Source organism: Galleria mellonella, unplaced genomic scaffold (assembly GCF_026898425.1).
Source record: "Galleria mellonella isolate WM207_F2 unplaced genomic scaffold, CSIRO_AGI_GalMel_v1 utg121, whole genome shotgun sequence".
Lineage (NCBI taxonomy): Eukaryota > Metazoa > Arthropoda > Insecta > Lepidoptera > Pyralidae > Galleria > Galleria mellonella.
The window spans coordinates 3,759,606-3,786,743 of record NW_026441983.1 but is presented as its reverse complement, the minus strand read 5'-3'; the positions used below and the strand labels follow the sequence as shown (position 1 = coordinate 3,786,743).

At 34.7% G+C, this 27,138-nt stretch overlaps 4 protein-coding genes across 4 annotated transcripts; 3 read left to right on the top strand and 1 right to left on the bottom strand.

Annotated features, from left to right (window-relative positions):
• Positions 1-249: 249 nt before the first annotated feature.
• Positions 250-3,666, top strand: LOC128201382 (E3 SUMO-protein ligase ZBED1-like). The gene is made up of 2 exons (XM_052898195.1): positions 250-789; positions 894-3,666. Exons 1-2 carry the CDS (start codon positions 635-637, stop codon positions 2,722-2,724), a joined length of 1,986 nt encoding a protein of 661 aa, XP_052754155.1. The 5' UTR covers positions 250-634; the 3' UTR covers positions 2,725-3,666.
• Positions 3,667-4,800: 1,134 nt separating this feature from the next.
• LOC113510142 (52 kDa repressor of the inhibitor of the protein kinase-like) lies at positions 4,801-9,199 on the top strand. Its single transcript, XM_052898202.1, is given in 3 exon segments — positions 4,801-7,274; positions 7,788-8,296; positions 8,298-9,199. Coding segments are annotated over 3 exon segments (1,674 nt in total). The 5' UTR covers positions 4,801-6,670; the 3' UTR covers positions 8,859-9,199.
• A 2,795-nt stretch (positions 9,200-11,994) lies between these two features.
• On the bottom strand, positions 11,995-17,475 carry LOC113510119 (transcription initiation factor TFIID subunit 10-like). The gene is made up of 3 exons (XM_026893539.3): positions 17,374-17,475; positions 17,126-17,296; positions 11,995-15,389 (listed from the first exon to the last, which is right to left on the bottom strand). Exons 2-3 carry the CDS (start codon positions 17,293-17,295, stop codon positions 15,173-15,175), a joined length of 387 nt encoding a protein of 128 aa, XP_026749340.1. The 5' UTR covers position 17,296; positions 17,374-17,475; the 3' UTR covers positions 11,995-15,172.
• A 2,359-nt stretch (positions 17,476-19,834) lies between these two features.
• On the top strand, positions 19,835-21,138 carry LOC113510173 (ADP,ATP carrier protein). Its single transcript, XM_026893622.3, has one exon. The coding sequence runs from the start codon at positions 20,088-20,090 to the stop codon at positions 20,988-20,990; it is 903 nt and encodes a 300-aa protein (XP_026749423.2). The 5' UTR covers positions 19,835-20,087; the 3' UTR covers positions 20,991-21,138.
• The last annotated feature ends 6,000 nt before the right edge of the window (positions 21,139-27,138 follow it).

The following is a 27,138-nucleotide window of genomic DNA, read 5'->3' as shown; positions in this document are numbered from 1 at the left end:
ACTCTTCAGTACGGAACCGGGAGCTTCAAGAAAAGACTACTATCGTTTCTCTCCAGCCTGAACCAGCACCCCTACATAGCGACACGAAAAAAGTATCGATACTTTATGGTATCGAGTAGGTTTCTTTTCGATACCGATACTTTTGTACTCGATACTTTGTATTCGATACTTTTACTTAACAAGTACTTTTGACAGATATCGTATCGAATAAATTACTTTTTTTTATTTATTCATTTTATAATTTATGGCAACATTAGCAACGCCATCTTGTTCAATCTTGCTGAAGCTTTCATTCATAGAGTTAGTTCCGTTGCCGGTAGGTTGCCGGATTCACATTTCACTTGTTTAATTAGTCTATGGTTCATTGGCTGTACTGTAGCTGTATGGGCTTAGATCCCTATGCCTAACCTACCACGGAAAAGTTATACAAAAAAAACTCTGGTTCATTCGTTCGTTGTTGTTAACTGACAGTTGGTTGTTATATGGTTGTTATTTATAACATTTTGATATTTATCGATTTTCTTGCGTTATTGATAAATGATAATTGACTTATTGATATTTCAACCTATTCAGAACAGCACTCACAATTATTCTGTGTTTGTATCGGAATTTGAATCATTGCAATATCCAAAGAATGCCGCCTACCAAGAGTGACGTTTGGCAGTATTTCGTCAAGATTAACAAAGACGAAGTGAAATGTAAGATTTGTTTCAAAACCTTAAAATCATCAAGGAATACGTCAAACATGAATAAACATTTAAAGAAACACCCTAATTCTGATGCCTCAAGGTAATTTTTTTTAATGATTATATGGTCCTTATTTATATAACCTAAAATTTGTTTTGTAGTAATTTAATAGGCGCACGAAACTGATTATTTTATATATTTTTTAGTGTAAAAGGAGATAAAAAACAAACGACGATGTCGACGATTCAGAAAAAGTTAGAACTGTCGAATTTACCGAGTCGTGATCACGAACCCCAACCATCAACAAGTACATCGAAAGCACCTGAATCAGATACATTGTTAACAACTCCTTCACCATCTGATGTCGAGAGAATTCCAATAGTAATCAGTGGTGATGGTGAGTTAGAAGAAACCTATGCACCACTTCCAAAAAAAAGGCAACTTTCAATTGTACAATCAATGGAACGAAAATACTCTTATTTGGATGGAGGAAAAGATTATTTGAAACTCTGCAAATGTTTGCTTTATTTTATTTGCGTTGATAAAAGACCGTTTGACATTGTGAAAGGGCGTGGGTTTAAAAAATTGATGCATCAAGCGTGTCCATCATTTAAAATTCCTCATGTAGATACCCTTAAAGCACAATTCGAACACTTTTATAGTGTAATGCGTTTGAAAGTAGAAAATATATTTGACAATGTAGATCACGTGGCATTAACCTGCGATATTTGGAGTGAGATGATGACTGTTACCAGTTATTTAGGGGTTACTGCTCATTATTTGCAAGAAGACAAACTGGTGTCACGTTGCATAGCTACCGTTGCACTGGATCAGCGTCATACTGGTGATTTTATCGCTGAAAAATTAAAAGAAATTTGTGCAGATATACACATCAGTTTGGATAAAATAACTGCAGTAGTTACAGACAATGGCTCGAACATGATAGCCGGCATAGCAAATTTTCTAGAAAAGAACAAACATTTACCTTGCTTTGTTCATACAATTAATCTAATCGCTGAATCTGCCATGTCAGTCAATGATTTAGGAGCATTAGTAAGCAAGGTACGAGACATTGTAAAATTTTTCAAGAGCAGTGTAATCCTCAGTGACTCTTTACGTCAAAAACAAACTGGGTCTCAACCTCTCAAACTGATTTTAGACGTGAAGACTCGGTGGAATTCCGTCTATTATATGCTACAGAGATACATTGAATTAGCACCAATAGTTCATCAAATTTTGATGTTAAATACAAAAGCACCACCCACACCATCGGCTGTAGAAATGCAAAATATTAAAACATTGATTTGTATTTTGAAACCGCTGGAGTATGTAACCAAAGAGTTATCAGGTGAACAGTATGTAACCATTAGTAAAATAATTCCGATGGTGAACTGTTTGAAGATTATTAATATACCTATGGCTGTAGGTGATGGTGATGGTCCCCATGGAAGGGTAATAGATACAGTAAAAAAAGAAATCCTAAAACAGATAGAACGCCGATTCGGACATATTGAAGATAATTATTTGATTGCAATGTCATGTTTGCTAGATCCGAGATTCAAGAATATCCATTTTCAGGACGCTAAAGCTTGTGCAAAGGCAATTTCTTTACTGAGAAGATATATAACAACGTCTCCTAGTGTTATCGGCAGCGATCATGACAGCGATTCCTCTCTTGAAACAACTTACGATTTTTGGAGTCACCACAAGAAATTAGCTCACACGAAAAAGCGATGTAAAACCAGTTCTTCATCACAGTTTGAAAATAAGGATGAAATAAGCCATTATTTATCAACACAGGTTTCGCCACTTTCTTTGGATCCTCTGAAACAATGGGAAGATATGAAAGTTGTTTTCCCAAAATTATATAAATTGGCACGAGAATTTTTATCGATTCCTGCGACTTCAGTGCCCTCAGAAAGATTGTTTTCGAAAGCTGGAAGTACAATTACTAAAACCCGTAACCGCCTATCGCCAAAAAGGCTCGACGAACTTCTTTTCTTGAGCGATTGTACCGAGGAGGAATGGGATTTATAATATTTTAGATTAAAAAATTGTGGCTTTACTTACAGGTTGTTTTTATTTATCTTATAATTATATGTACCATTTGTTATTTTTTCATTTTCTCTTACTGTATGAAGGTACAGACGATACTTACTGACTAACATTGACAAACTAACGTATGGCGTACCGCGTAGGCCCTGCCTGAGAAAAGAACTCGATACTTTTGTGTCGATTCTTTTACGAGTACGATACTTTTTTATCGATACTACTCATGAGTACAGTATCGATACTTTCTATTCGATACCGTGTCCCTACCCCTACAGTCCACGCTCACCGTGCGGTCAAGCTGCACCGTTCAAATTTAAATTCACGCCATTTTTTATTATAGATTGTCAAAATCGAAGCTATCAAAAATACGTCACTTCTATCCGAACGACAAATTTTAGAAAATCCTGAAATTTTCAACGACATGCCCTATTTAGACACAAGCTTAAATTATTGCGCACATGTTTAATAAGCCAATAGCTGAACCATCAAGCATTGTTTTTTTAATTTTCTCATTGAAGGAAAACCAACAGATGCTAGTAATTTCTCAGTTAAAACGGTAAGACATCTGCTAAAAACTATCTATCTATCCATTTAAGAGCTGCGCTCTTGTCGGTGGAGCTCTTGCCACTCACTACGATTTTCAGCGAGTCTCTTTACCTCTTGATACGACACGACACCAACTCCTTCCATCTAATAGTAAATAAGCCAAAAAATAATATGCCATTAATAACCGATATACAAAAAAAATTAAAGGAAATCATATTAAATAGAAGGGAAATGTCAAAATAAAGAGCAAAGCAAAAGGGAATAGAAAAAATATTCACATAAAAATGGTAAAAAAAGAAATTTTAGTGAAAAAAAAAATTAATGTGTTTGTATTGGTTAAAACATATCATATAACGAAGTATCAGGTGGTAGTGAAGCTGCAGGCGCAAAAGGTGAATTAAATCATTCATTTGCTCAGTCAAATGAATTCATATGTACTGTAATTCAGTACATAATGAGTACGAATAGATGTTTTTTGTTATATTTAATATAATCGTAGTTTCTAATCGTTATATATTTTTTTTATTTATTGATTTAAAAAAAAAACTATTTTCAAGTTGTGTGAGTTTAAGGAAATAACATATCATAAATACTGATTTACTAGATGTTTAAGGTAAAAATGTTTCTATTTTCTATCTCATCTATGATGAATTATGATTTATTTGCTCAATTATTTAATTTTCGACAACGATTGCTGATTCTCAACCTGTGTTAGACTGATTAATATTAAAAAAGGACCAAGAAACGGTAATTGTTTATAAATGTTTAACAAATTATAAGGTAAAAGCCCTTAAAATATTTAAAAAAATAAATATTAGTTCTTATGTTTACATATTTTGTAATATAATATACATATATTTATTTTCTTTTATATTATTTTGATATAACAACGTTAATACTTACTTCAGAGCTATTAATTCTAGTCCAGTAAGACCATATTTCATAAAACGAACTAAATCAATTCACAAGTTTAGAAATTGCGCTACCACAGACAATAACTTCAATAACACCTATTTTTCTTTTTTTTTTTTTATTGGAAGATTAAAATAAATACCATGGAAAAAAATTAAAATTAAACCCATTGTTTTTTTTTACATGTACTTTTACAGACTAAAAATATAACAACAACATTCTCTTTAAAACCTCATATTTTACTTTATTAAAAGTCGTCTTAATCTCGATTCTCATTTAAATTTGAATTATCCCATCAATGAATATAAGGCGATGAATACTAAAAGATTAGTAAAAAAAGAAGCAAGGTGCAAAATTTGGTCTTTCATGCGTATTGCAATTTGCAATATTTGGCCGAAAAAAATTAAGACGACAATAAACGAATCTTAAAAGGCAACGACTAGATAGTGAAATTATATTTTCTTGTGACATATTGAGTGGACTTACAAAACCAAGGAGTTTTACTTCATTTACTATTAATTGAGAAGTACCATTAACAAGCTGCTGTACAATAATTGAAATAACTCTTCCAATTTTCAAACATTCTGAATTTAACATCTGTGTACCGTATTTTGTTTTTGTTCTATTTATCTCCTGTATGTAGTTCTATGTAATTTAAAATATTTTCCTTTGGGAAAGGCAAAAGGACAGACCATACAGCCGATGCCTCATGTGTATCTTTTTTTTACTGATGCAATTGATTTACAGCTCGACTGTGCAAGATGGTTGTTAAAGCATTAACAATAATGCCATGAATATTATTCACTCCTGCGTATAATGAAGCGGTTTCAGCGGTAAAACCAATGGACGACTGCTAAGTTATTAATAGACGATCACACACAACATCAACCAGTCACAAGAGCCGCGCATCACGACATCGCGAGAACGCCAATCATAACGCAGAAGAAATTTACATGCAGTACCGGCGTTAGGGTAGGGCGCGGTTGGGCGACCGCCCAGGGGCGCCGGACTTTAAGGGGCGCCGTCAAGCGGCGCCCCTTTATATTCCCATCTCTGTAAGCGAAAAAAAAAAACGATGTGTTGGCAACACTAGAATGGAACGCAGTGCTCAATCCGTTCGGTCGGAGCACTACATACATACAGTTCATTTTACTGGGAATCCCCGACTACAGAGAAACACATTATCTATCTCTTTTTAACATTTTAGTTCAAAAGAGTTGGCGTTATTTTTGATGGAGCGGAACACAGCTCATTCTTATTCATTCAATCGGTGCACGCACTTAAAAACAGTTATCGCAATTACATATTTTAAAACAAACAGACGCAGTAATCAGGCGGTCCACGCTAAGTTACGAAGTGCATGTTTTTTACTTTTTGTCGCCGACTACAGAGTGACATAGGTTTTATCCAAAAAGTTGAAATACAAATAGTGTTTAAGTAGGTATTTGCTTTATGACGGATTATTTCACTAATTAGGTAAGTACAATTTTATTTTAACTATCTTTACTCATTATACTAAAGAGGTAACATTTGTTTGTTTGTTTATGTTATGTTTGGAGTGGGGTAATCTATTTAAAGTAAATTATATATTATAAAATATCTCTGGAACCGACTATATAATGTTGATGAAATTTTAACACGGAGATAATAAATGAATGTCGAGGAGGTACGGTCAAGTGTAAAAGTGGATGAACACTGTTCATTCGTAAGCCTTTGTGTTAAAGGTGAAAAGTGTCCACCGACTTTTGCATCTGACTGTACATAGAAGTAATTTTTTCGGGAACGAGTGGATGATCGTGATTTTTTTCATACAAATCTAAGCACTATCACGTAACACAAGCTTTTAAATATAACATTTCACAATTATTCCGCTGCCATGACAATATTACCTTACCTAGATTTTTCGATCGTAGTTCACGTGTATGCTAACGCTTTCCTGAATATAAAGCGTTTTTGGTCGTCCTCACTCAATAGCGTTATATTTAATTAATTTATAGAAATGATCGGACTTACGCAGATTTAATTTGTTGCAGATTTGATTAGTACAAAATGTCTGAACACGTTGATCCTTTCAAAAGAAAACCATCTGGGTCAAAATATAGAAAACGAAAAGCAGAAAAAGAGAAGAAATTTGAAAAAACAAAAAAGTTTATGAATATAGGCAAATATATCACAACAAAAAATCAAGACCTTAATGTGGCATCTACATCTGAAATACAAGCGAATGCATCGGTAGTGGAGTCTCTGTCTGACAAGTCAGATCAGTTAGCTGTTGAAGAGATTGTGGACGAAGTTTCCCGAAGTGAGGAGACAAGTTGTGTTACAATTACAGATGCTGCTCAGGATGACACTATTGGTAATGTACAACAAATACAAATTCTAGATGACGTTAGTTCTCTTGTTCCAAATATATCGGATCCAGCCACTTGGCCACTCACTCGAAATAGCAAAATTATTGACCATATAATAACTAATGGCCCAGTGCAAACTCACATTGATAATTATCCAAAGAATGATACAGGGCGACATTTCTCAAATTCTCATTTTACCAAAAAACTTGCAAAACAATGAAATAATTCAGCGTCGTTGGTTAATATACTCAGTTTCTAAAAATCGAGTTTACTGTTTTTGTTGCCGGCTATTTGATAGCAGCTCAACGTCGAATTTAGCATCTGAAGGATATAACGACTGGAAACACTTATCAGAAATGTTAAAAGTTCATGAAAGTAGCACTTTTCATAAGAAGTTTTACCTCTCATGGATTGAGGCTGAACTAAGATTAAAAACGGGAAAAACAATAGATTGTCAAGAGCAACATTTGATTAGAAAGGAAACTACAAGGTGGAATAATATTTTGTGTCGATTAATGCATATTACACTGTATTTAGCTGAAAACAATATGGCGTTTAGAGGTACTTCCGACAAACTATATAGAAAGAAAGAAAGAAAGAAAGAATATACGCCAAATAATGGAAAGTTCTTGGGTTTAGTACAACTACTAGCCAAATTTGATCCAATTATGGAGGAGCACTTGCGATTAGCTGTAAAGGGTGATGTTTCTGACCACTACTGCGTAAAAGACATTCAAAATGAATTAATAGAGCTGATGGTGTGAAAAAAAGTGAAGTCAGAAATCATATCACGTGCAAAGAAATCGAAATATTATTCTATTATAGCTGACTGTACTCCGGACATTAGTCATATAGAACAGCTTTCACTGACAATACGATTTGTTGATTTATCATCAGATGTCGATAAAATATCAGTAAAAGAGCATTTCATAGAATTTATACCTGTTAATGAGTCGACTGGTGAAAGGCTGACTGAAGTTATTATTGATATTTTAAATAAATACGGACTGGAATTGAACGATTGTAGAGGTCAGGGCTATGACAACGGAGCAAACATGAAAGGAAAAAATATTGGAGTTCAAAGGAGAATTCTGGACATAAATCCTTTAGCTGTATATGTACCGTGTGGCTGTCATAGCTACAATCTCGTACTATGCGATGCCGCTAAGTCATCTGTAAAATCTGTCACTTTGTTTGGAGTACTTCAGAGGTTGTTTACGTTGTTTTCAGCTTCTGTTCATCGATGGAAAATTCTGACCGATCACTTGGGATTGTACACTATAAAAAAACTCAGTGACACGCGTTGGGAAGCAAGAATAGGCAGTGTTAAAGCAGTCCGTTATCAAATTAGCGCCGTCCATGACGCTTTAATCACTTTGGCTATTGAAACTCAGCAAACTGATGTTCAAGTCTCTCATGAGGCTACTACTCTAGCCGAACAGCTAAAAGATTTCGGCTTCATAGTTTCATTGGTTGTCTGGTATGACATACTTTTTCAAATTAATGTCGTTAGTAAATCTCTACAATCAACAGACATGGATCTCGGTAAATGCACAGACATGTTGAAAAAATGCTGCAATTTCTTGGAAGAATATAGAAATACAGGCTTTAAAAGCGCCATTTTAACTGCGAAGGAATTGGCTGAAGAGTTAGAAATAGAACCTGTGTTTAGAGCGACAACAAGAATTCGACGTGTTAAGCGCCAAGCTGGTGAAACTGCCCAAGATGAGCCTATAACTTCTCCAGAAAAAAAAAATTGAGGTTGAATTTTTCAACTGTCTTTTGGACACGACGTTAACTTCACTCAACGAAGGATTTGAACAGTCATGTGAGTACTCGGAATCTTGGTCTTTTTTGTACAATTTAAAACAGATTCCAGAAAAACACGACCTTATCAAACTCTGTAGTGATCTTCAATTGAAATTAAATGTAAATTCCAAATCAGATATAGATGGATGTATGTTGTGCGATGAACTCGTAAGTCTGAAATCGTTTTTGCCTGATCAGAAAGTGGTTACTCCTGTTTTTGTTTTAAATTTTATCAAAGACCGCAACTTACAAGAACTATATCCAAATGTTTGGATAGCATTACGAATATTATTAACTATTCCCGTAACGGCTGCTAGTGGAGAGAGGAGTTTTTCTAAGCTTAAGCTAATAAAAACGTATCTGCGATTGACAATATCTCAATCTAGATTGACAAACTTGGCAACTTTGTCAATCGAAAATGAAATTGCTGAAAACATCGACTTTGATAACTTAATAAAAGAGTTCGCCGATAGAAAGGCTAGAAAAGTAAAATTTTATTAGTTTTATTAATAAATGTTTATTTCTTTTCATAAATGGTTATTTCATTATTATCCTTCGCCTTTTTTCGTATGGGTTTGAATTGCAGTTAGGGGGCGCCGTAGAAATCTCGCCCAGGGCGCTGGTAGTACTAAAACCGGCACTGTTTACATGACCTTTCAGGTTTCAAATTGTAACTTACTTGCAAAACAAACTTCAGCGCATTACATCAAATTTATATTCAATACATCAACGCTTCAAAATTATTTATTTTTATTTACCCTAGTGAAATCGCTTCAAATACTAGGTGTATTTATTCATTATCATCATCATCACCATATCATCCGTTCATCATCAAAACGCAAACGCACATCATTAACAATGATAATAGACGAAATCGCCTCATTGGTGGGACTAGAAAATTTGATTACCGTTTTGCTTAAGAAAGCTACACTTTAATTTCCATATAGACACGATAATATGGGATAGGGCCCAAAAACATTACTGATGTATTCTTACAAGATAAATCATACCGCAGATCTTTAATTGCATCGTCATATAATTATTCAGTTTTAAATAGCTTTTAAGATGCTCATGCTGATTAGTTACTATTGGGTGTCTCAAAATATACTCACAATTTGAATATGGCGTGAAAACAAAGCGCATGTAAAGCGGGAAACACGTGTAGTGACGTCAGAAGCGCCATTTTGTGGAAACTTTTCCGACATGACTGGTGAATAGCGTGTATTTTATGTTTTTACAAGACATGTGATTGTGCGAAGCAAGTTTCGCTAAAAAAATGCGCATTACATGATATTGGGCATACACCAAGTAATAAATTGATTCAAAACTGAGGAGATTTGAAGACAAGTGTGCAGTGCTAGTATTGCATGTATGCAATACTAGCTCGATGTATCGAGCCAACCAAGACTTGAAGACCGAAGGAAATAAACGAATTATAATAAGGAAAATCCGCGAAACACAAATTAAGCTCGTTACCAACGATTTTTTTTTTTTTTGTTACAATTGCAGCAGTTTCAAGATTATAATGTTAACAAGTTGTTTCAACAAGATCCTTTTGCCATACGTGAAGCCAATCAATGAAAGTCGGACGCGATTATTTGCCGAGAAAGCTGATACTAATAAGAAGCAATGTCAAGTAGCCTTCGAGGAGCCCAGACCTTACAACTTTTACTTTCTTTTAGGTTATTTTAAAAATACAATATGCGAAAATAGTCCATCAACCACATCCGAATTCAAAGTAAATATAAGACAAGACATTCACAAAGTAACTCTGTAGGCTAGTATTCGACAACATTCGATTTCGCTTTGAAAAATACCAGAACCGCGAGGTATGACATTTAAATTTAATTTTAAGTTTTTTTTTTTTTTATATTGTTTGAGATTTTGAAATACAACAAATTGTATAAAAGGTCCTTGACTTATTTTTTGTATCTGCAAGTTTTTTTTTTTTCTGAGACACCATGAATTTTTATTTTATTTTTTATTTCTTAAATTTAAAAACATACAGTCATAATTATTAAACAATATATAACAAAAACGATTACAATAATAGACCTCTGACTTCGTACAATAACATTTGATACTTGCAGAGAATATCTACCAACCCAAAAATCAGTGAACTAACTCAGAACTTTAATTATTTAATTCTTAGTCAGTGAAATGACACGTCTGAAGATATAAAAAAAAAATACAAAAAAAAAAAAAATTACGACAGACTAGACAGCGAAACTCAACTTCCTATAAATAACATACAAAAATTAAAACTCATTTTAACATTTTTAGTAGCATACCTAGGACGCCCAATTTAACAACACAAAAACTAATAAATAATTTACACAAATTACTTGCTATATAAACAAGTACAATTTGCTTCATTTTGTAAAAAAAAAAAAGTGTTCTGCACACATACTTTATTTTTTTTTATTGGCCCATAAACAGAACAGGCTAAAGTCATAGACCATACCGCCTACACCGACTTCAATCAAGAACAAAGTATACAAAATAATAACGAAATATTTCGTAAACACCACAGAGCAATCACTACGATAACACGACTGAAAATATTTGAATATAGAACGCAAAATCGAGAGTTAACAAATTCTACTCGATAAGCTAGAAAAATAGCTCCTTCAATCATCACAAACAAATATATGACCGACGCTTTTTATTTTTCTTTTTAAAATTCATTTTTAAATTAAGAATATCAAAATCGCTTCATTATTAACAATAATCCTGTGTCCATAGCCGAGCATTGACAACAGGAATGACCTTATTTTAAACCTTATCAGCCAGTAACTGACCACAACCTTACAATACTAGTAGTTGCCACGTTTGACAGGCGGATTGGCAACCGCAGTTAGGGTCTGGAAATATTTCAAATACGGAGAGATAAAATATAACCTGAAAAAAATCCATTTTGTCATTAAATGATTACAAAATCATCATCATCGTCATTCCAGGTGTTTATTGCCACCTGCTGAATTATCTAGCCTAGCCTATTAGCCTCTCTGCTATGAAGAACAAACGTTCTTCATAGCAGAGAGGCATGTTCCGAGCCACCTGCATTCACTTACAATGAATTTGATTTTGAAGCACTATTTTCCTAAATCTTTTCTTAACCTATTATTTTAATTTTAAAAATTTTGCAAAATTTGTGTTTTATGGACCATCGTATACCATATCAGCCGTTAATTGTCCATTGCTATACATAGGCCTCTCTGTATGAGGTAAGGGGGGGGGGGGGGTTGCCAGTAGTTGCCACGCTTGGCAGGGTTAGCAACTGTAGTTAGATCTTGGTGATATGATTTTATGAGGGACACTGCTGTCCATTGTTTAACCATCAATTCCCTTAGTCGCCTGTTACGATAGCCACAAAAACAAACTATAAATAAATAAATAAATATATTCTCTCTTCTACACTAGTGGATAAGCACCTAGCAAGTCGGATAAATACTTATGATATCTCACTAAAACTCCCCCCCCCCCCTTTTCGGTGCTCACGTGATTAATAGACGACCCCTTACGTTTATATAATTAACTATGTACATTTTCAATTTTTTATCTGTTATGAATTTCCAAATACAAAAAAAAAAAAGAAAAGAATGCACAAACTAAATATTATAAATACAAAAATATATTATAGGCAACTGTATTTATTGCTTTATTTATAAAAACACAGATCTTAAAAATTGTCTATTTAAGGGGTTTAATAGACTGTCAAATATATCTTATTCTATACTTATAATAAATCTGTACAGAAGTCAATTCTGTACATGAAATATATTTCCAAAATAAATATCAGGGGGTGATTAGTCATCGATACTGGTGACAAAAATGCATGTTCGTTATAGAAACAAAAACTACTCGACGGATTTTAACGAAACTTGGTACAATTATTCTTCATACTCCCGGGCAGGTTATAGTATACTTTTCATCACGCTACGATCAATAGGAGCAGAGTAGTGAAAGGAAATGTGTCTGTTACAACAAAACCGCAATTGGCAACCGCAGTTACACTTTTGGTGACCTTATCCAGTGGTGATAGGATAGAAATGCCTATTCTTGAGTTATAACATAGGAATGGGCGGTTTTATTATCATTTTATAGTTAAACAATACAATTGATCAATTACTATATATTTGACAGTATAAGGAACCCACTAAATTTTTAAATATATTTAAAAACTAAAACATATCCAGCCGAAACATAAAGTATGATAAAAATCCCATAGTGCACATAGAAAATGACTCGACGGACTGAACACGCTTATAATTGGAGCTACTTTCTTTTTTTTTATAACATAAAAATGTGACCACACCATCCTGAGCGAACGCATGATCAATATAGTCTGTAAATAACATTAATAGAATACTAAAAGATATGCTATCATCCATATTTATGCAAGAAACGGCCATATTACCCGACATGTTTATAAAAGATGGCTGTTTTTTAGTGTAACTAACTCCAATTCACCATAACAAGGCACGATTTTACCATAAACACTATAATAGGAGAGCAAAATGTATGGGGGTATTTTTAAATTTATATATTTTGAGCATAGACCAAGTATAAATAGCTAATAACGCATGATGCTTATGTAGGAGCGAATGGATCAATCTTTTCGTTTATATATGCCAGTTACTTTCCGCGAAGGTTGTCGAAGTTTCGCTACCTGCATATTCCTTTTAAAATATATTAAAATTTTAACAATTACCGGTTTAGCTTATGTGGACTTTGGTCGACAAAGTTCGACTAATTTCGGGATCATTCGGAACTGCGCAAGACTAAAGGTCCCGAATGGTCCCCAAACTAATCTAGCTATTTCGATCAAATTACACGTAAGTTAAACCGGTAGTTATGATATTAAAATATGTGTACTTACAAGATGTTTAACAATGTACTTAAACAAACTTGTTTCTATAAAAATCTTATAAAATAAAAGAAATAAACATCCCACCGATAAATTCAAAACCTTATTTTCGTTCTTAGATTCTATTTCTAATTGAATTTTAAAAGTATTCCATGTTTAAATTTCAAAATTGTTCTCTTACCACTAGGTTACTATTAAGTTTATAAATCTTATATACAAAATTCTCGTGTCACGGTGTCGGTGAGTGTGTCACCAAACTCCTCCGAAACGGCTTTACCGATTTTTATGAAATTTTGTGTGCATATTGTGTAGGTCTGAGAATCGGCCAACGTCTATTTTTTATACCTCTCAATGATAAGGGTGACCTACCCCAAAAATTTTTTTTTATTTCTTTTGACAAATTTTTTTATTTTTCTTTTATTATAAATTAGCATTGAAAAATACATACAACTTTAAATTTTCACCGTTTTACGATCAACCCCTGTATTTTAATTGCGATTTTTATATTTCGCAATAAGTGGTAGAATAACGTTTACGGGGTCAGCTAGTATATAATATAAATAAATATACATACTCATATATTTATATAAATATACACAAATCAATACATAAAATTACATGGTGCTCTCCTATTATATCGTGGCGGTATAATCATACAATATTGTATCGTGCTGTGACAATAACATACAATTAAATGGTATTGATCAATTACACATTTTACTAAATAAAAAAAAACATAAATTAACGTGGCAAATACACTCTCTAACGTATCACTCCCGCGTGACATTTATTTTTATAAAATCCATATATAAATTATAAAATTCTAGGTTTCAGGCGATCCTACCAATCCAAAAGCACAGTCAAACGTTGGAGTCGATTCCGAAACATCATTTCTCTAAATCTATCCCATAACTCGATAAATTATAGAGTTATGGGTTGATAAATTTACGAAATTACTATTTTATGGGTTACTAGTTTTTTTACACCACTGAAGTGGCAATCAAGCATACAGCCCACCTAATGGTAAGCGGTTACCGTAGCCTATGAACGCCTGCAACACCAGGGGTATTACGCGCGCGTTGCAGACCCCGAAGAAACCTCTTTACCCCCCTTTTGAAGAACCCAATGCTGTAGTCTCTTGGGAAAACATCGGCAGGGAGCTCATTCCATAACCTGAGTGTTCGTGGGAGAAAACATTTCTGAATCCGCGTAGTACGCGATCATTTAGGCTGTAGGATATACTATAAACAAATATTTCCATCATTTTGACTTAAATCTATTAGATAATAAGGTTGTATTGGGCCTTATAGACATACAGACAGAGACAGAGGACAAATGACGCCTCAGAATCGACCCCATTGTCTTACTGAGCCATCACCATTGTCAATTACCACATAAATATCACATAATTTACAATTTTTATCACCCTTCTAAACTTTTCCAATATAAAATTTTTAGTTAGCTGAAGTTTATAAAATAGCCCCTTTTAAATGTAACAAGGGCTAAAATTGACATGCAACATACATACATTTGTGACATTTAATTATATCACGTCTTTTTATGAAACAACATTCTTGACTACTACAGACTGATATTTGGTTATTTTTTTTTTATAATCATGAAAAGCATTTTTGAGAATATTCTAAAACAAACGTGATTAAATTGATAATAAAAATATATAGGCAGCTTACTGCTAGGTCTGTGTCAATTATCTACAATTTATTAAAAATAAATAGACCATAGACAAGAAGCTTCCATTGACAGTCTTACAATGACATTTCTCTTAAAAAACATTAGATAGTTCACCATACCTATATTATACATATGTATACATATTATCCATCATATATACATGAAATTACCTCCTCATATTTAGGAGCCCCCTTATATCGTCACGGAAAACTTTAAAACTGAATAACAAAAATTCTTTTGCCTGTTTTTCTTTTCAGACGAAATAATGAGGCTTCCTTGCTGTAATTCCATACTCCTGTAGCGCTGGTACCAGGTCCTCCATAGTCATGACATATTTCTTCTCTTTGGGGCCTTTTTGATTTTTGGCTTGGTTGATCTGGCTCGATGTACGCATCTTGCAATGTTGCAGAGCATCATTTGCAATATCGGACAGGAACTTCTGTGACGCTAATGCTATCAGCCTTATTAACCTGAAAACCACAAATGAGGATATAAGGCAACACTTGGTTTTCTATAGCTTAATGGGCTGGCCACATAGCTTGAAGAACCAGTAACCAATGGAGATTAAAGGTTCTTAATGGCAACCCATATGGGCAAATGCAGTTTAGGACACCACCCTCCCCCACTAGATGGAGTGATGACCTCAAATGCAAAACAAAGAGTCAGTGGATATAGGTGGCTTAAGACTATTCCTTATGGCAGTCTATGGGGAGGCCTATGTCCAACAATAGACAGATAATGGTTAAAATAATGATGATGGTAATATACACTAATATTACAAAGAGGAAAGATTGGATTTATTTAAGTACTCTTTATTGTACCAAGAATTAAAAGAGTAATATAAAAAAAAAAACATATATATTAGATTTAAAGTACAAAAGATGGTCTTATCATTAAAACAAACTTCCAGACTGTTGACTGTTTTTTGTAACAGATAAATAAAAAAAAATACTTAATCAATTTTAAAAATTCTCTCACCTATAGAAAATCATGTTACCAGTGATTAACATAGGCTGTATATTATTTTCAAAAATACTATTTACCTGTAGAGCCGGGCTGGATCACTAGTAATAAGTATACACAAAGTAAATACCTATAATTGTAGATGTTTTTTTTTATTAATAGGTGATATATATATTTTTTTTTATTGGGTGATAATGGAATGGTAACCCCACCCGGGCTATCGGAATACACTGGCGGGGCACCAGTGAAGGATGATAAGTGAGAATGAAGCAGGTCAGTTAGCCCATCGTGACGAATTCAACAAGAATTGTTCACGATGGTTTCCAGGGGAACCATGTGGAAGTCGACCTGACAGTATATATTGCTAGTAACGGAGCTGGTAAATCTCTATTACTAACAATCCCTTTCCCCCCTGTAATAGAAAGTAAAACTGATCCAGCTTCAACCTCACATCAATGGATTGCACATAGAATGGTACAATAGAATAGAGTAGAAAATATTTATTGACAGAAAAACATAATTACAACAGAAAATACATATATGAAAAGTGTCTCGTATTAGATATATAAAAGGAACTAGCTCAGCTGATGCTGTGAGTGTCCCAGTACAATGTGTACATTAATGGATGATAATGGAATGGTAGCCCTGCCTACGGCCCTGCTAACGGTATACACTAGCGGGGTAAAAGTGAGGGAAGACTGATGAGAATGAAATGGCAGGTCAATTAGCCCATGTCAACAAATTCAATGATAAATTAGTCATGATGGTTTCCAGGGGGAACTGCATGAAGGTCGACTTAAAAGGGTATATTGACAGCATTAGGGACTAACCTCCCCATTACTAACAATCCTGATTTACAAGCAGTCCCCATGATAACCCCGCTTGTACTGGACTGCAATGGTGGGACACCAGTGAGGGATGACAGATTAGTATGAAATACCTATCAGATCGACTTCCGCGTAGCGCCCGCTGGTTACTATCAAGGATAATTCTTGGCGAATTCGCCATAGTGACCCAACTGACCTGACTTTCGTCCTTGCTTATCATACATTAGATCACATATCATCTGGTAACTCGCCACTGTATACTAATAGGTCGGACGGGGTTATCATACCATTTACATCACGTAAAAAGTAATACAAAATATTAGTATAACGTACCATTTTACATACTACCTCCACAATATAAAAGTATTAAGTCAACAAGTAACAATCTGTAATGGTTAGAAAAACAAATTACTCACCTAGGATCCTGTGATTCGAATCCAGACATGTTTAAATAGTGTGCCACCACGGAATCCGGTATTGAAGGGTTGTAATTTTCTAGTTGCAAGAGAAAGTCGCTAAGAACATGACCCACGCCTGTATCTTCGTCCATTGCTATAGACGGCGAACTCGTTCTACCCACCTGCATGCTAAATTAACATAATTACAGATTAATTTTAAAAAAATAAATATACTATAATTAATTTTTATAATACAACGAACTCACACAAAAAAAGACGCAGATGGATAAAGAAAAATGTCAGAATTCAGGTACAGGAAACAAAAAATAACTATTGAAGTTTTCACCACAGATTAATTATAAATTTCGTCAGTCAACACAGATAAAAAAATATTATAGTTAGGGCAACACGCAAATAAATTTAGAAAGTGTGTGAAAATATAAATATAGTCTGGTTCTATAGAACTATTTTAATATAAATCTTGGTAATATTATGAAAATTTTAAAGATGACGTCTCTATGGCATAATTGCTGTACCCAAGAGGGTTTCGGATGTACTTTATTGATTTTTAAGATCATTTGTTGTTATTAATATCGTAAAACACAATAAACGAATGATCTTGATGAAAAGATAAGTTTTGTTAAAATTATCACAGAAACATTCTTTAAATCAAATCAGTAACAAATTGAAACATTAAATCAATAATCGATTTTTAATTGGTAGTACAATTGGATATAAGCCAAATAATTGTCTTAGAGACTGTAGCATTTAATATAGGTAGTAGGTACCTAATTATATTTATATTATTATACACTATTGACCTTAGCGTGTTAACAGTTTATCTCTTGATTCCATAGATTAAGAATTCGATTTTTAATTTGTAGTACAATTGGAAATAAGCCAGATAATTATCTTAGAGACTGTAGCATTTAATATAGGTAGTAGGTACCTAATTATATTATTATACACTATTGACCTTAGCATGTTAACAGTTTATCGCTTGTTTCCATAGATTAAGAATAATTCTAGGTATAATTACTGTCTAACGTATGTATTGAGATGAGAGTACGAAGTTTGTATATAGCCGTAGATCAAAACTTCTACCTAATAAAGTAGAAAAAGAAAATATAACTCTCTGGCAGATATTGTGTAAATGTCATATCGTAATAAACAATTTGAAATACAAAATATATTTAATAATTATTAGTCTCCCTCAAAACTGACTTTATCACCGACATCGCATAAAAGAAGAGAGCGAATATTATGTCATCAAGTAAAAAGAGTAAGGCATTATTTATTATTATAAGTGGGTTAAGTTTACTGATCGAGATATAAAAATATACAAATATCTTTCTCAGTCCCTTACACGTATATAATTTCATCCTTTCTTTTCCTCCACACCCCCCTTCCGATTAAATTGTTACCCTGTTACATATAAAAACGTCATACGTCTCATAAACATATTTTAGATATTGAACTGTTTTGTCACTTTCTTTCAAATTGGGAAATATAGCATAAAAGAAAAAGACAAAACAGTTCAATGGCTAAAATTGGTTTATGAGACCTTTGACGTTTTTATGAATAAGAGGGTTAATCTCCCATGTAATCATGTTCAATATAATTCAACATTAAAAAGAAAACTGTGTGACGAAAGGTTATTTTTTACCATTCGTATTCTCCGTCCTAAACGAATGTCATCGATCGATTGGATTCCAAATGTTAAGCCGAATTCACACTATATTGTCGCTCTCGGTATAGTACAGTTCGAGATTGATTAGAACGAGATAAGTGCTCTAGGCCTTTATTTTAAGCACCAATGTAAGCTAATTTTCTAATAGATTAAGGTTTTATAATTTTAGTTTATGGTGGCCCATAAAACGATAAATTCGCTATATTATGAAAATAAAATATTAAGTTTATTAAGAGAATGTGGCATCAGTATCGGCCCCAGTGTTTCTTAGTACATAATAAAATCGTACTAGTTGAAAGTGGACCGAGAGCGATATCATAGTGTGAATCCGGCCTTACCCAGTACGTCTGTTTTCGTCCTTACATATTTCGTTGACGTCAAAGGTTTATGTGAACTATTATTCCTATGCGGTTGCCTACCTTGCGAAAAACATTGAGTTTCTAGTCAAACATGATTTCTCTATTTTTTTCATATATTTTTAAAAATATTTCATCTATTAACATAGAATTATATGTGTATTTTAAAGATAATTTATGAAACACTGAAAAGTAGTAGTAAAGATTTTTTTATTATATTTGTATTCTAATATTGTATTGATTAAGTTGTTTCAACAAAGATATAACTAAACGCAATCAATAGTCATATTTTCAGTGTTGCTATTTTTATTTAGTCTACAATTAATCAAGGTTTAATATTCCATTTATTATATTCCATTTAAAAATAATATAAAATTTTGTCTATTATTATATATTTTGAATACCAAAAACTAATAATTAATAATCGATAATAATTCAGGTTGGAAGACGCATTATGTGTTTTGGTACTACATAATAATGATCAATACTTTTTTATTTGATATGTTTTTTGTTGATATTGATTACTAAATTAGGCGTACCGCATTTATATCTTTTATAGATTTCTTTTAACGAAATTATGTTGATTTGTTATTATAACACTAATATTATTTTTAAGGAAAATCTTGAAATTTATAATGGCCACACTGACCTCGTGGTACTTTTTCGTTAGGTTGGCAACATCTGCCCCTTCCTTCCTTCTTTTGCGCCGCTCCTCTGGTCAGAACTGCGAGAGAACGTGATCGATCGAATTTCAAAAAAGGCACACACCTACCCCTGTGCTCCCGTGATCACGAAACTACTCTAAAATCTCCTGATTATAAAATTCAGGAGTTAGTTGTTTCGTGATTTCTCCATTCCGTGTGTGTACCTGTAGTATTCCAACTCGACGCCCGCGAGGCAATTACCTAGTGAAGGACCCACCTAATTGAACAAAATGTCGAACATCGCTGATCCGGTCGCGTTCGCGAAAGATTTTATCGCCGGCGGTGTATCTGCCGCTGTCTCGAAAACCGCTGTCGCGCCCATCGAGCGTGTCAAGCTGCTACTTCAGGTTCAGCATGTCAGCAAGCAAATCACCGAGGACCAGCGTTACAAGGGTATCATCGATGCCTTCGTCCGCATTCCCAAGGAGCAGGGGCCCCTATCGTTCTGGCGTGGTAACCTCGCCAACGTCATCAGGTACTTCCCCACGCAGGCCCTTAACTTCGCCTTCAAAGACAAGTACAAGCAGGTATTCCTCGGCGGTGTAGACAAGAACACCCAGTTCTGGCGCTACTTCGCCGGTAACCTGGCATCCGGAGGTGCTGCCGGTGCCACATCTCTTTGCTTCGTGTACCCACTCGACTTCGCGCGTACCCGTCTCGCCGCCGACGTCGGCAAAGGCGATGGCCAGCGCGAGTTCAGTGGCCTAGGAAATTGCCTCACCAAAATCTTCAAAACGGACGGTCTTATCGGCCTGTACAGAGGATTCGGGGTGTCAGTACAAGGTATTATTATCTACCGTGCCTCCTACTTCGGATTCTATGACACAGCCCGTGGCATGTTACCCGACCCCAAGAACACACCTCTTGTCATCAGCTGGGCCATCGCACAGACCGTCACCACTGTTGCTGGTATCGTCTCCTACCCCTTCGACACTGTCCGTCGTCGTATGATGATGCAGTCTGGTCGCGCCAAGAGCGATATCCTCTACAGGAGCACACTACACTGCTGGGCCACAATTGCCAAGACAGAGGGAGCTTCGGCCTTCTTCAAGGGAGCGTTCTCGAACGTTCTCAGAGGCACTGGTGGTGCCTTCGTGCTCGTCTTATATGATGAGATCAAGAAGCTCCTCTAAATTAAATGTAAGAATTGTTACCATAACTTCAATTGCCCATTCATCCATAAAGTCACTCCTTGGAAATCTGTATTATTAGAAGTGAAAATCAATTCTAGTAACTTATTTTTAGTTAAATAAAGTGTTATACATTGATTCCAATATTAAATTGTTTTATTAAATCAATACTTGTGTTACATAATTAAGTGTGGTGGGCGCCCTAGCAATTTTGTCTTATGTGTATCATGTAGAAATACAATGTAGCATCAAAGATTTCATCTGTTCTATTCTAAATTTGAATAATTTTGGAATTATTTCTTTATTTTCCACCAGTCATTCTGCCAGTGAGTGACAGTTATGTAACCTTTTCATTCTATGCATTGAGGCCAAGGTTAAGACAGGAAATAGTACAGACATCTCAAGAGCTACATAACTGAAATCTTTGTTGGCACATGTATGTAATTAAATAATATTTGGTGTGCAGGGATATTTTTTGCTGATTATAATCAATACATAACCTAGTGACATTGCTTGGAGTGAGACCTTGTACTTTTTAAAAGTATAATGGACTTATGTAATGCTCACATTACTCTGTGAAAATTATCAAAATCATGTGATTTTATTAAAAATTATGTAACAGTATGTATCTGTGCTATGCTGTATGTGTGAGGACACAAAGACATATTTATTTTAGATCACTTTGGAAAAGTGTAGTGTAATGAACCACATTGAGACTTTAGTAATTGAAGATGTAATTTTAATAGAATGGTCGAAGCTAAGGTCTGGTATCTATCATATTGTTTACTCGGTGTGGATTTTTCTATAGAAAATCTCATGCATTACGAGTGATTATAATATAGAAATGTTAAAAATAATATTGTGGTTTTCCTTCTCATCTGATTTCATATTTTTATTTCCAAATAACTTATGAAGCAAAGGAAATATATTAATAAGTTCAATATGCTAGGTATGTCTTAATTAGACCTATATAAGGTTAGGTTAGGAACTTATACATTTTTTTGATCTATCATTTTGTTAAGACAAAGGAAACGAAATTAACAGATCTAACATTTTAATAGGTGTTTTAAAAGTCCATTATGTAACCGGTTTATAATTACGAAGTTAATTTTGGATAGGTATCATTGTGACAACCGAAAAAGCCACATATTTGAGGTTACCTCGTCTGCCGAATGCCGATGACGTAATCTCGATGACGTCACAACTCACATGCCATATGAGTGCCATTTCTAGAATTAAACAGCTGGTACACGCGGCTTATCGAGTTAATTGGTAAAGTATTTTGTATATTAGAGTAGTTACCTATACGTGTAATTTCGTTCAGTTGTTTTTGGGTGAAAAAGTGACTAACCTCCATCTATTTATTCTCAAATTATTCTTTTTAATAATGTAGAATATAGGATGCACTATATATCTCTACCAATACAAATCTATGCCCTTATAGGTACTGGCAAGTTTCTTTGCACGCAAAATAGTTTGTATCAAATAAAAAACAATTCAATTGAGGTAAAACCAATAATAATCATTTAAAAACCAAACTACTCAATTGATTTTGATAAAATTTCTATTCAATTTGAATGAAGATCGTGTCAGATAAAAAAAAAAGGATTTTCCAAATCGGTTTACACATGACGTGGTTACGAGGCGCCTAGTAGATATCTTTAAGCGATAAATACGTAGGTAATTAAATACTTATTTAACAAAATACGATTTACGCTACTATACATTCCTGTAGGTCGTTTGTGTATACTTAATAGTATTGTAGTATAGTGTGCGGGGGGGGGGGGGGGGGGTTAGTAATGGGGTCTAATAGCCACAGCGATAGCATCGTGGTTAATTCTCGTGGAATTCTCCTCACTTACTATCTCTTAATAGTGCACGACCAGCGCATACCGATAGCACAGGCGGGGTTATCATTCTATTCTCACTCATTAAAAAAAAAGTAGTATAGTAGATAATTTGGTTATGCGTATATTAGTATTATATAATCAATGTTGGCCTTGAATTTATCATTAGATAATGTTTGCCGAGCAAGTGTCAAAGTAGGTTTACTGGCTATTTTATAACGTGTGGAATAGACACGTCATACCGTTGACATAAGCTATCTAGGCATAAGAAATAGTTTTTAAACGAATTCAAAAGGAACGGGGTTCTCAATTCGATTGTATTTTTTTTTTTTATATATTTGTTAAATCATAACGCCGTCAGTTGTAAACCGATTTAGATTTTTTTTATTTGTAAGGATGTACTTATAGATTGATTCTATAGAAATTTTATTAAAATCGATTCCGTAGTTTAAATCAAAATATTTTTTTTTTAATCATAATAATTGGTTTTGCTACAATTGAAAAGAAAGAAACTTAATTTTACAGAAATATGCGACTACACCCACACAGGGGTTAAAAAAAATATTAAGAAATATAATTGAAACTACACACAATATTTATCTATAAATAAAGAATATAAAAAAAAAAACAAAAAAAAATTCTTGATTTTTTTTGTTAAATTAAAGTCAGTTTTTTTTTGTGGAAGGCGTTTACGAGTAGTAAATTGCTTGATTTTTTTTAAAGTCGGTTTTTTTTTTGTGGAACGTAGTAGTTATTGGTTGTCACATCGTAATTGCAAGATCAATGATGATCAGAGAGCTCAAATACACAGCAAAACAAATTGGTTTCATAGAAAATTTATCAAAATCGATTCATTAACTTAATTTTAGGCCAAAATAACAGTTTTACTCACAACGAGTCCTTTTTTTTGTGGGACACTTATTTTTATGCAAAATTTGTGTGCATAGACATGAGATTCGTTGACATAAACTATTTAATATGTATAAGGTAACGTATTCTTAAACGTAGGTCTTTTTTAATGGGTGAAAATGCCATGTTATATGCCAATAGCGCAGGCTATTGGCATATACCATGGCATTTTATACTGGCGAGGTGAGGCACAAGTGAGGGATGACAGGTGACGATAAAAAAGCAGATCTCAAGGGATTGTTAGTAATGGAGACTGAGAATCCCATTGCTATCAATATACCCAACCAGGTCGACTTCCTCGCGGTTCCCTCTGGAAACTATCATGGTTAATTCCTGATGAATTTATCATAATGGGCTAACTGGCCTGTTTTCATTCTCATCTATCACCCTTCACTGGTGCTCCGCCAGCGTATCCCGTTAGTGCAGGCGGGGTTGCCATACCATTTTCACACATAAAAAAAATGGGACAGAGGTACACATGCAAACGATTTTTGTAGTCTCCCTATGGTTACATATATTTTACATATAGTTCATTGGGTTCTATTGGCTATAGACTATGCATATATAGGTAGGTATGTATAAATGCGTTCTACAGACAGAGTAGGTAACGTGGCGGCCGCGGACAAAGATCAATGACCTTTATTGAACCTATTTTGTTATAGCTAGTACGGCGCCTAAGGGGGAAAGGGGATTTGTTAATTATGGGGACTAACTCCTCCAATACGGGGGGAGAGGGATTGTCAGTAATACGGTCTATCAGTCCCATTGCTAGCAATATGTCCCATGAGGTCGGCCTCCACGCGGTCCCCCCTGGAAATCATCGTGCTGAATTCCTGGTGTATAGATCACGATGGGTTGTGACCTGCCTTTTCATTCCCGTATCACCTCACACTGGTGCCCCGCCAGTGTATTCCGTTAGCGCAGGTGGGGTAACCATTCCTTTATTATCAATTAAAAAAAAAACTTCCCCATTGCAAGGATTGGTAGTTATTAAGGACTGCCAATCCCATTGTTAGTACTGTGAAATCTGGTTAAGTGAGACATCAAGGGAGCTGTAAATATGTTTTTTTTATACAACTTAGAATGGCAAACAAGCTGACGGCCCACCTGATGGAAAGTGGTAACCGTCACCTATAGACATGAGCAGTACCATGGACATAACAGAGTATACTGTTTCGCCCATGATACCCCCATGCGTTGCCATTACTGAGGACTCAGGTGTTATTCCTCTGTACCCAGTAAATTCACGCCATATCCCACCCTTCAAACCGAAACACAGCCCTGCAAACACAACTGCTTCACGGTTGAAACACGAATGGGACAGAGGTACCCAAGCAATCGACTTTTGTACACTTTTGTCTCACTTATACAGGTATTCCACTTACCCAATGTCACAGATATCCAAGTGTAAATAAATATCTGTCCCATTTACAGAAGATTCCATCTATAGAAGTTAGAATAATGTGATTTTTTTTTTATTTTATTCTGAATTATTCTAGAAAGAGTAGATTTTGGCACATTAAATTCGACACCGTCATCACGTGTCTTCCCACTTTCATAAACGGATATTAACTTCAATTTTCCACGTACTGATAACGATTTGAGACTTCGTTTTGGCATTTTTCAAACAAACATCTGTATGATAGGAAAACAAAACTAAAACTGAATGTCATTGAGCTTCAAAATTAGTTATTTGCGGAAATTGCGGGTAGAATCAGAATAAGTATGTAACAAAGTACTTACATGTAACATCACATAACTCATCATGTAACAGAGAACTCTTACAGAGTTAAGCTCGCCTGTTGTACATCTTTATTTTATATATATATATATATATATATATATATATATATATGTTGTAATTTTTTGTGTACAATAAAGAATAAATAAAAATAAAAAAGTAAAAAAAATTATCAGAGGGAGACTTTGCACAAAATTCGTTTGCTTGGGCACCTGTGTCCCATTTTTTTTTTAATGGATGATAATGGAATGGTAACCTCACCCGCGCTATCGGTATACACCGGTGGGGCACCAGTGAAGAATTATAGGTGAGGATAAAACAGGTCAGTTAGCCCATCGTGACGAATTCAACAAGAATTGTTCACGATGGTTTCCAGGGAGAACCACGTGGAGGTCGACCTAATAAGGCATATTGCTAGCGATGGGGCTGTCAAACTCCACTGCTAACAATCCCTTTCCCCCCGACAACCTCCGTCCCATTCGTCGTATATAGCCGTAAACAGCACCGTGGGCATCACAGTATATACTGTGACGCCAATGTGGATGATCTCTTTGCTAGAATCTTAAGTTTAAATTATTTGTAATTACAAGAATTATCCTTGTAACATTGAGATCAGTCGGTTTCATAACCGACTTGAAAAAAGGGTTTTCAATTCGGTTGTTTCTTACCTCATAACTCCATCAGTTGTTAACCGATTTTTTTTGATGGGTGAAAATGGTATGGTAACCCCGCCCGCGCTAACAGGATACGCTGGCGGAGCACCAGTGAAGGGTGATAGACGAGAATGAAAACAGGCCAGTTAGCCCATCATGATGAATTCATCAGGAATTAACCATGATAGTTTCCAGGGGGAACCGCGAGGAGGTCGACCTGGTTGGGTATAATGCTAGCAATGGGGTTCTCAGTCTCCATTACTAACAATCCCTTTCCCCCCTGTTGTAAACCGATTTGGAAAATACATTTTTTTTTGTCTAAAAGGATATTTAATTTACTTACATTGATTTATTTATTTATTTATTACATCCACTGGGTGAGCCTTACAGTCTACAGCCATCTTACAAATTTCCTTCGGATTTTTTCCACCATAAATATATATTTAGACTCATGTGGGTTCCAAATAATTGCGTTATTTTTTAATTTACTACGAACAAAAGCATTATATAGCAATTTAATAGCTTGTATGCAATCCAACTGTTCTGCTTGTCGCAATACAAATCCGAGAGTTCTGAATGCTTGAGTGCACAGTTCGAAAAGTAAGGTCTTCCCACATCAAAACCCTACTTACCGTACAACCCGCCACAAACTAATGTTTCATCCCAACCATCTGGACGAGTGGCGGTCTTCCACCGTGCGTTTTTCAAGGCACTATCTTCCACGCACAACCATTCTTTGGAATCAACTTTCAGCAGCAGTATTTCCGGACTGATACGACAACATAACCTTCAAGAAAAGAGTATATTCCTTTTTAAAAGGCCGGCAGCACACCTGCAATGCCGCTGGTGTTGTGGGTGATCATGGGCGGCGGTGGTCACTTGCCATCAGGTGAGCCGCATGCTCGTTTGCCCCCTGTGTTGTAAAAAAAACCCCCTACTTATTAATGAGCTACCCAATTGATAATTATACGTAATTTTGTTAACATTACAGATTGGCTTCA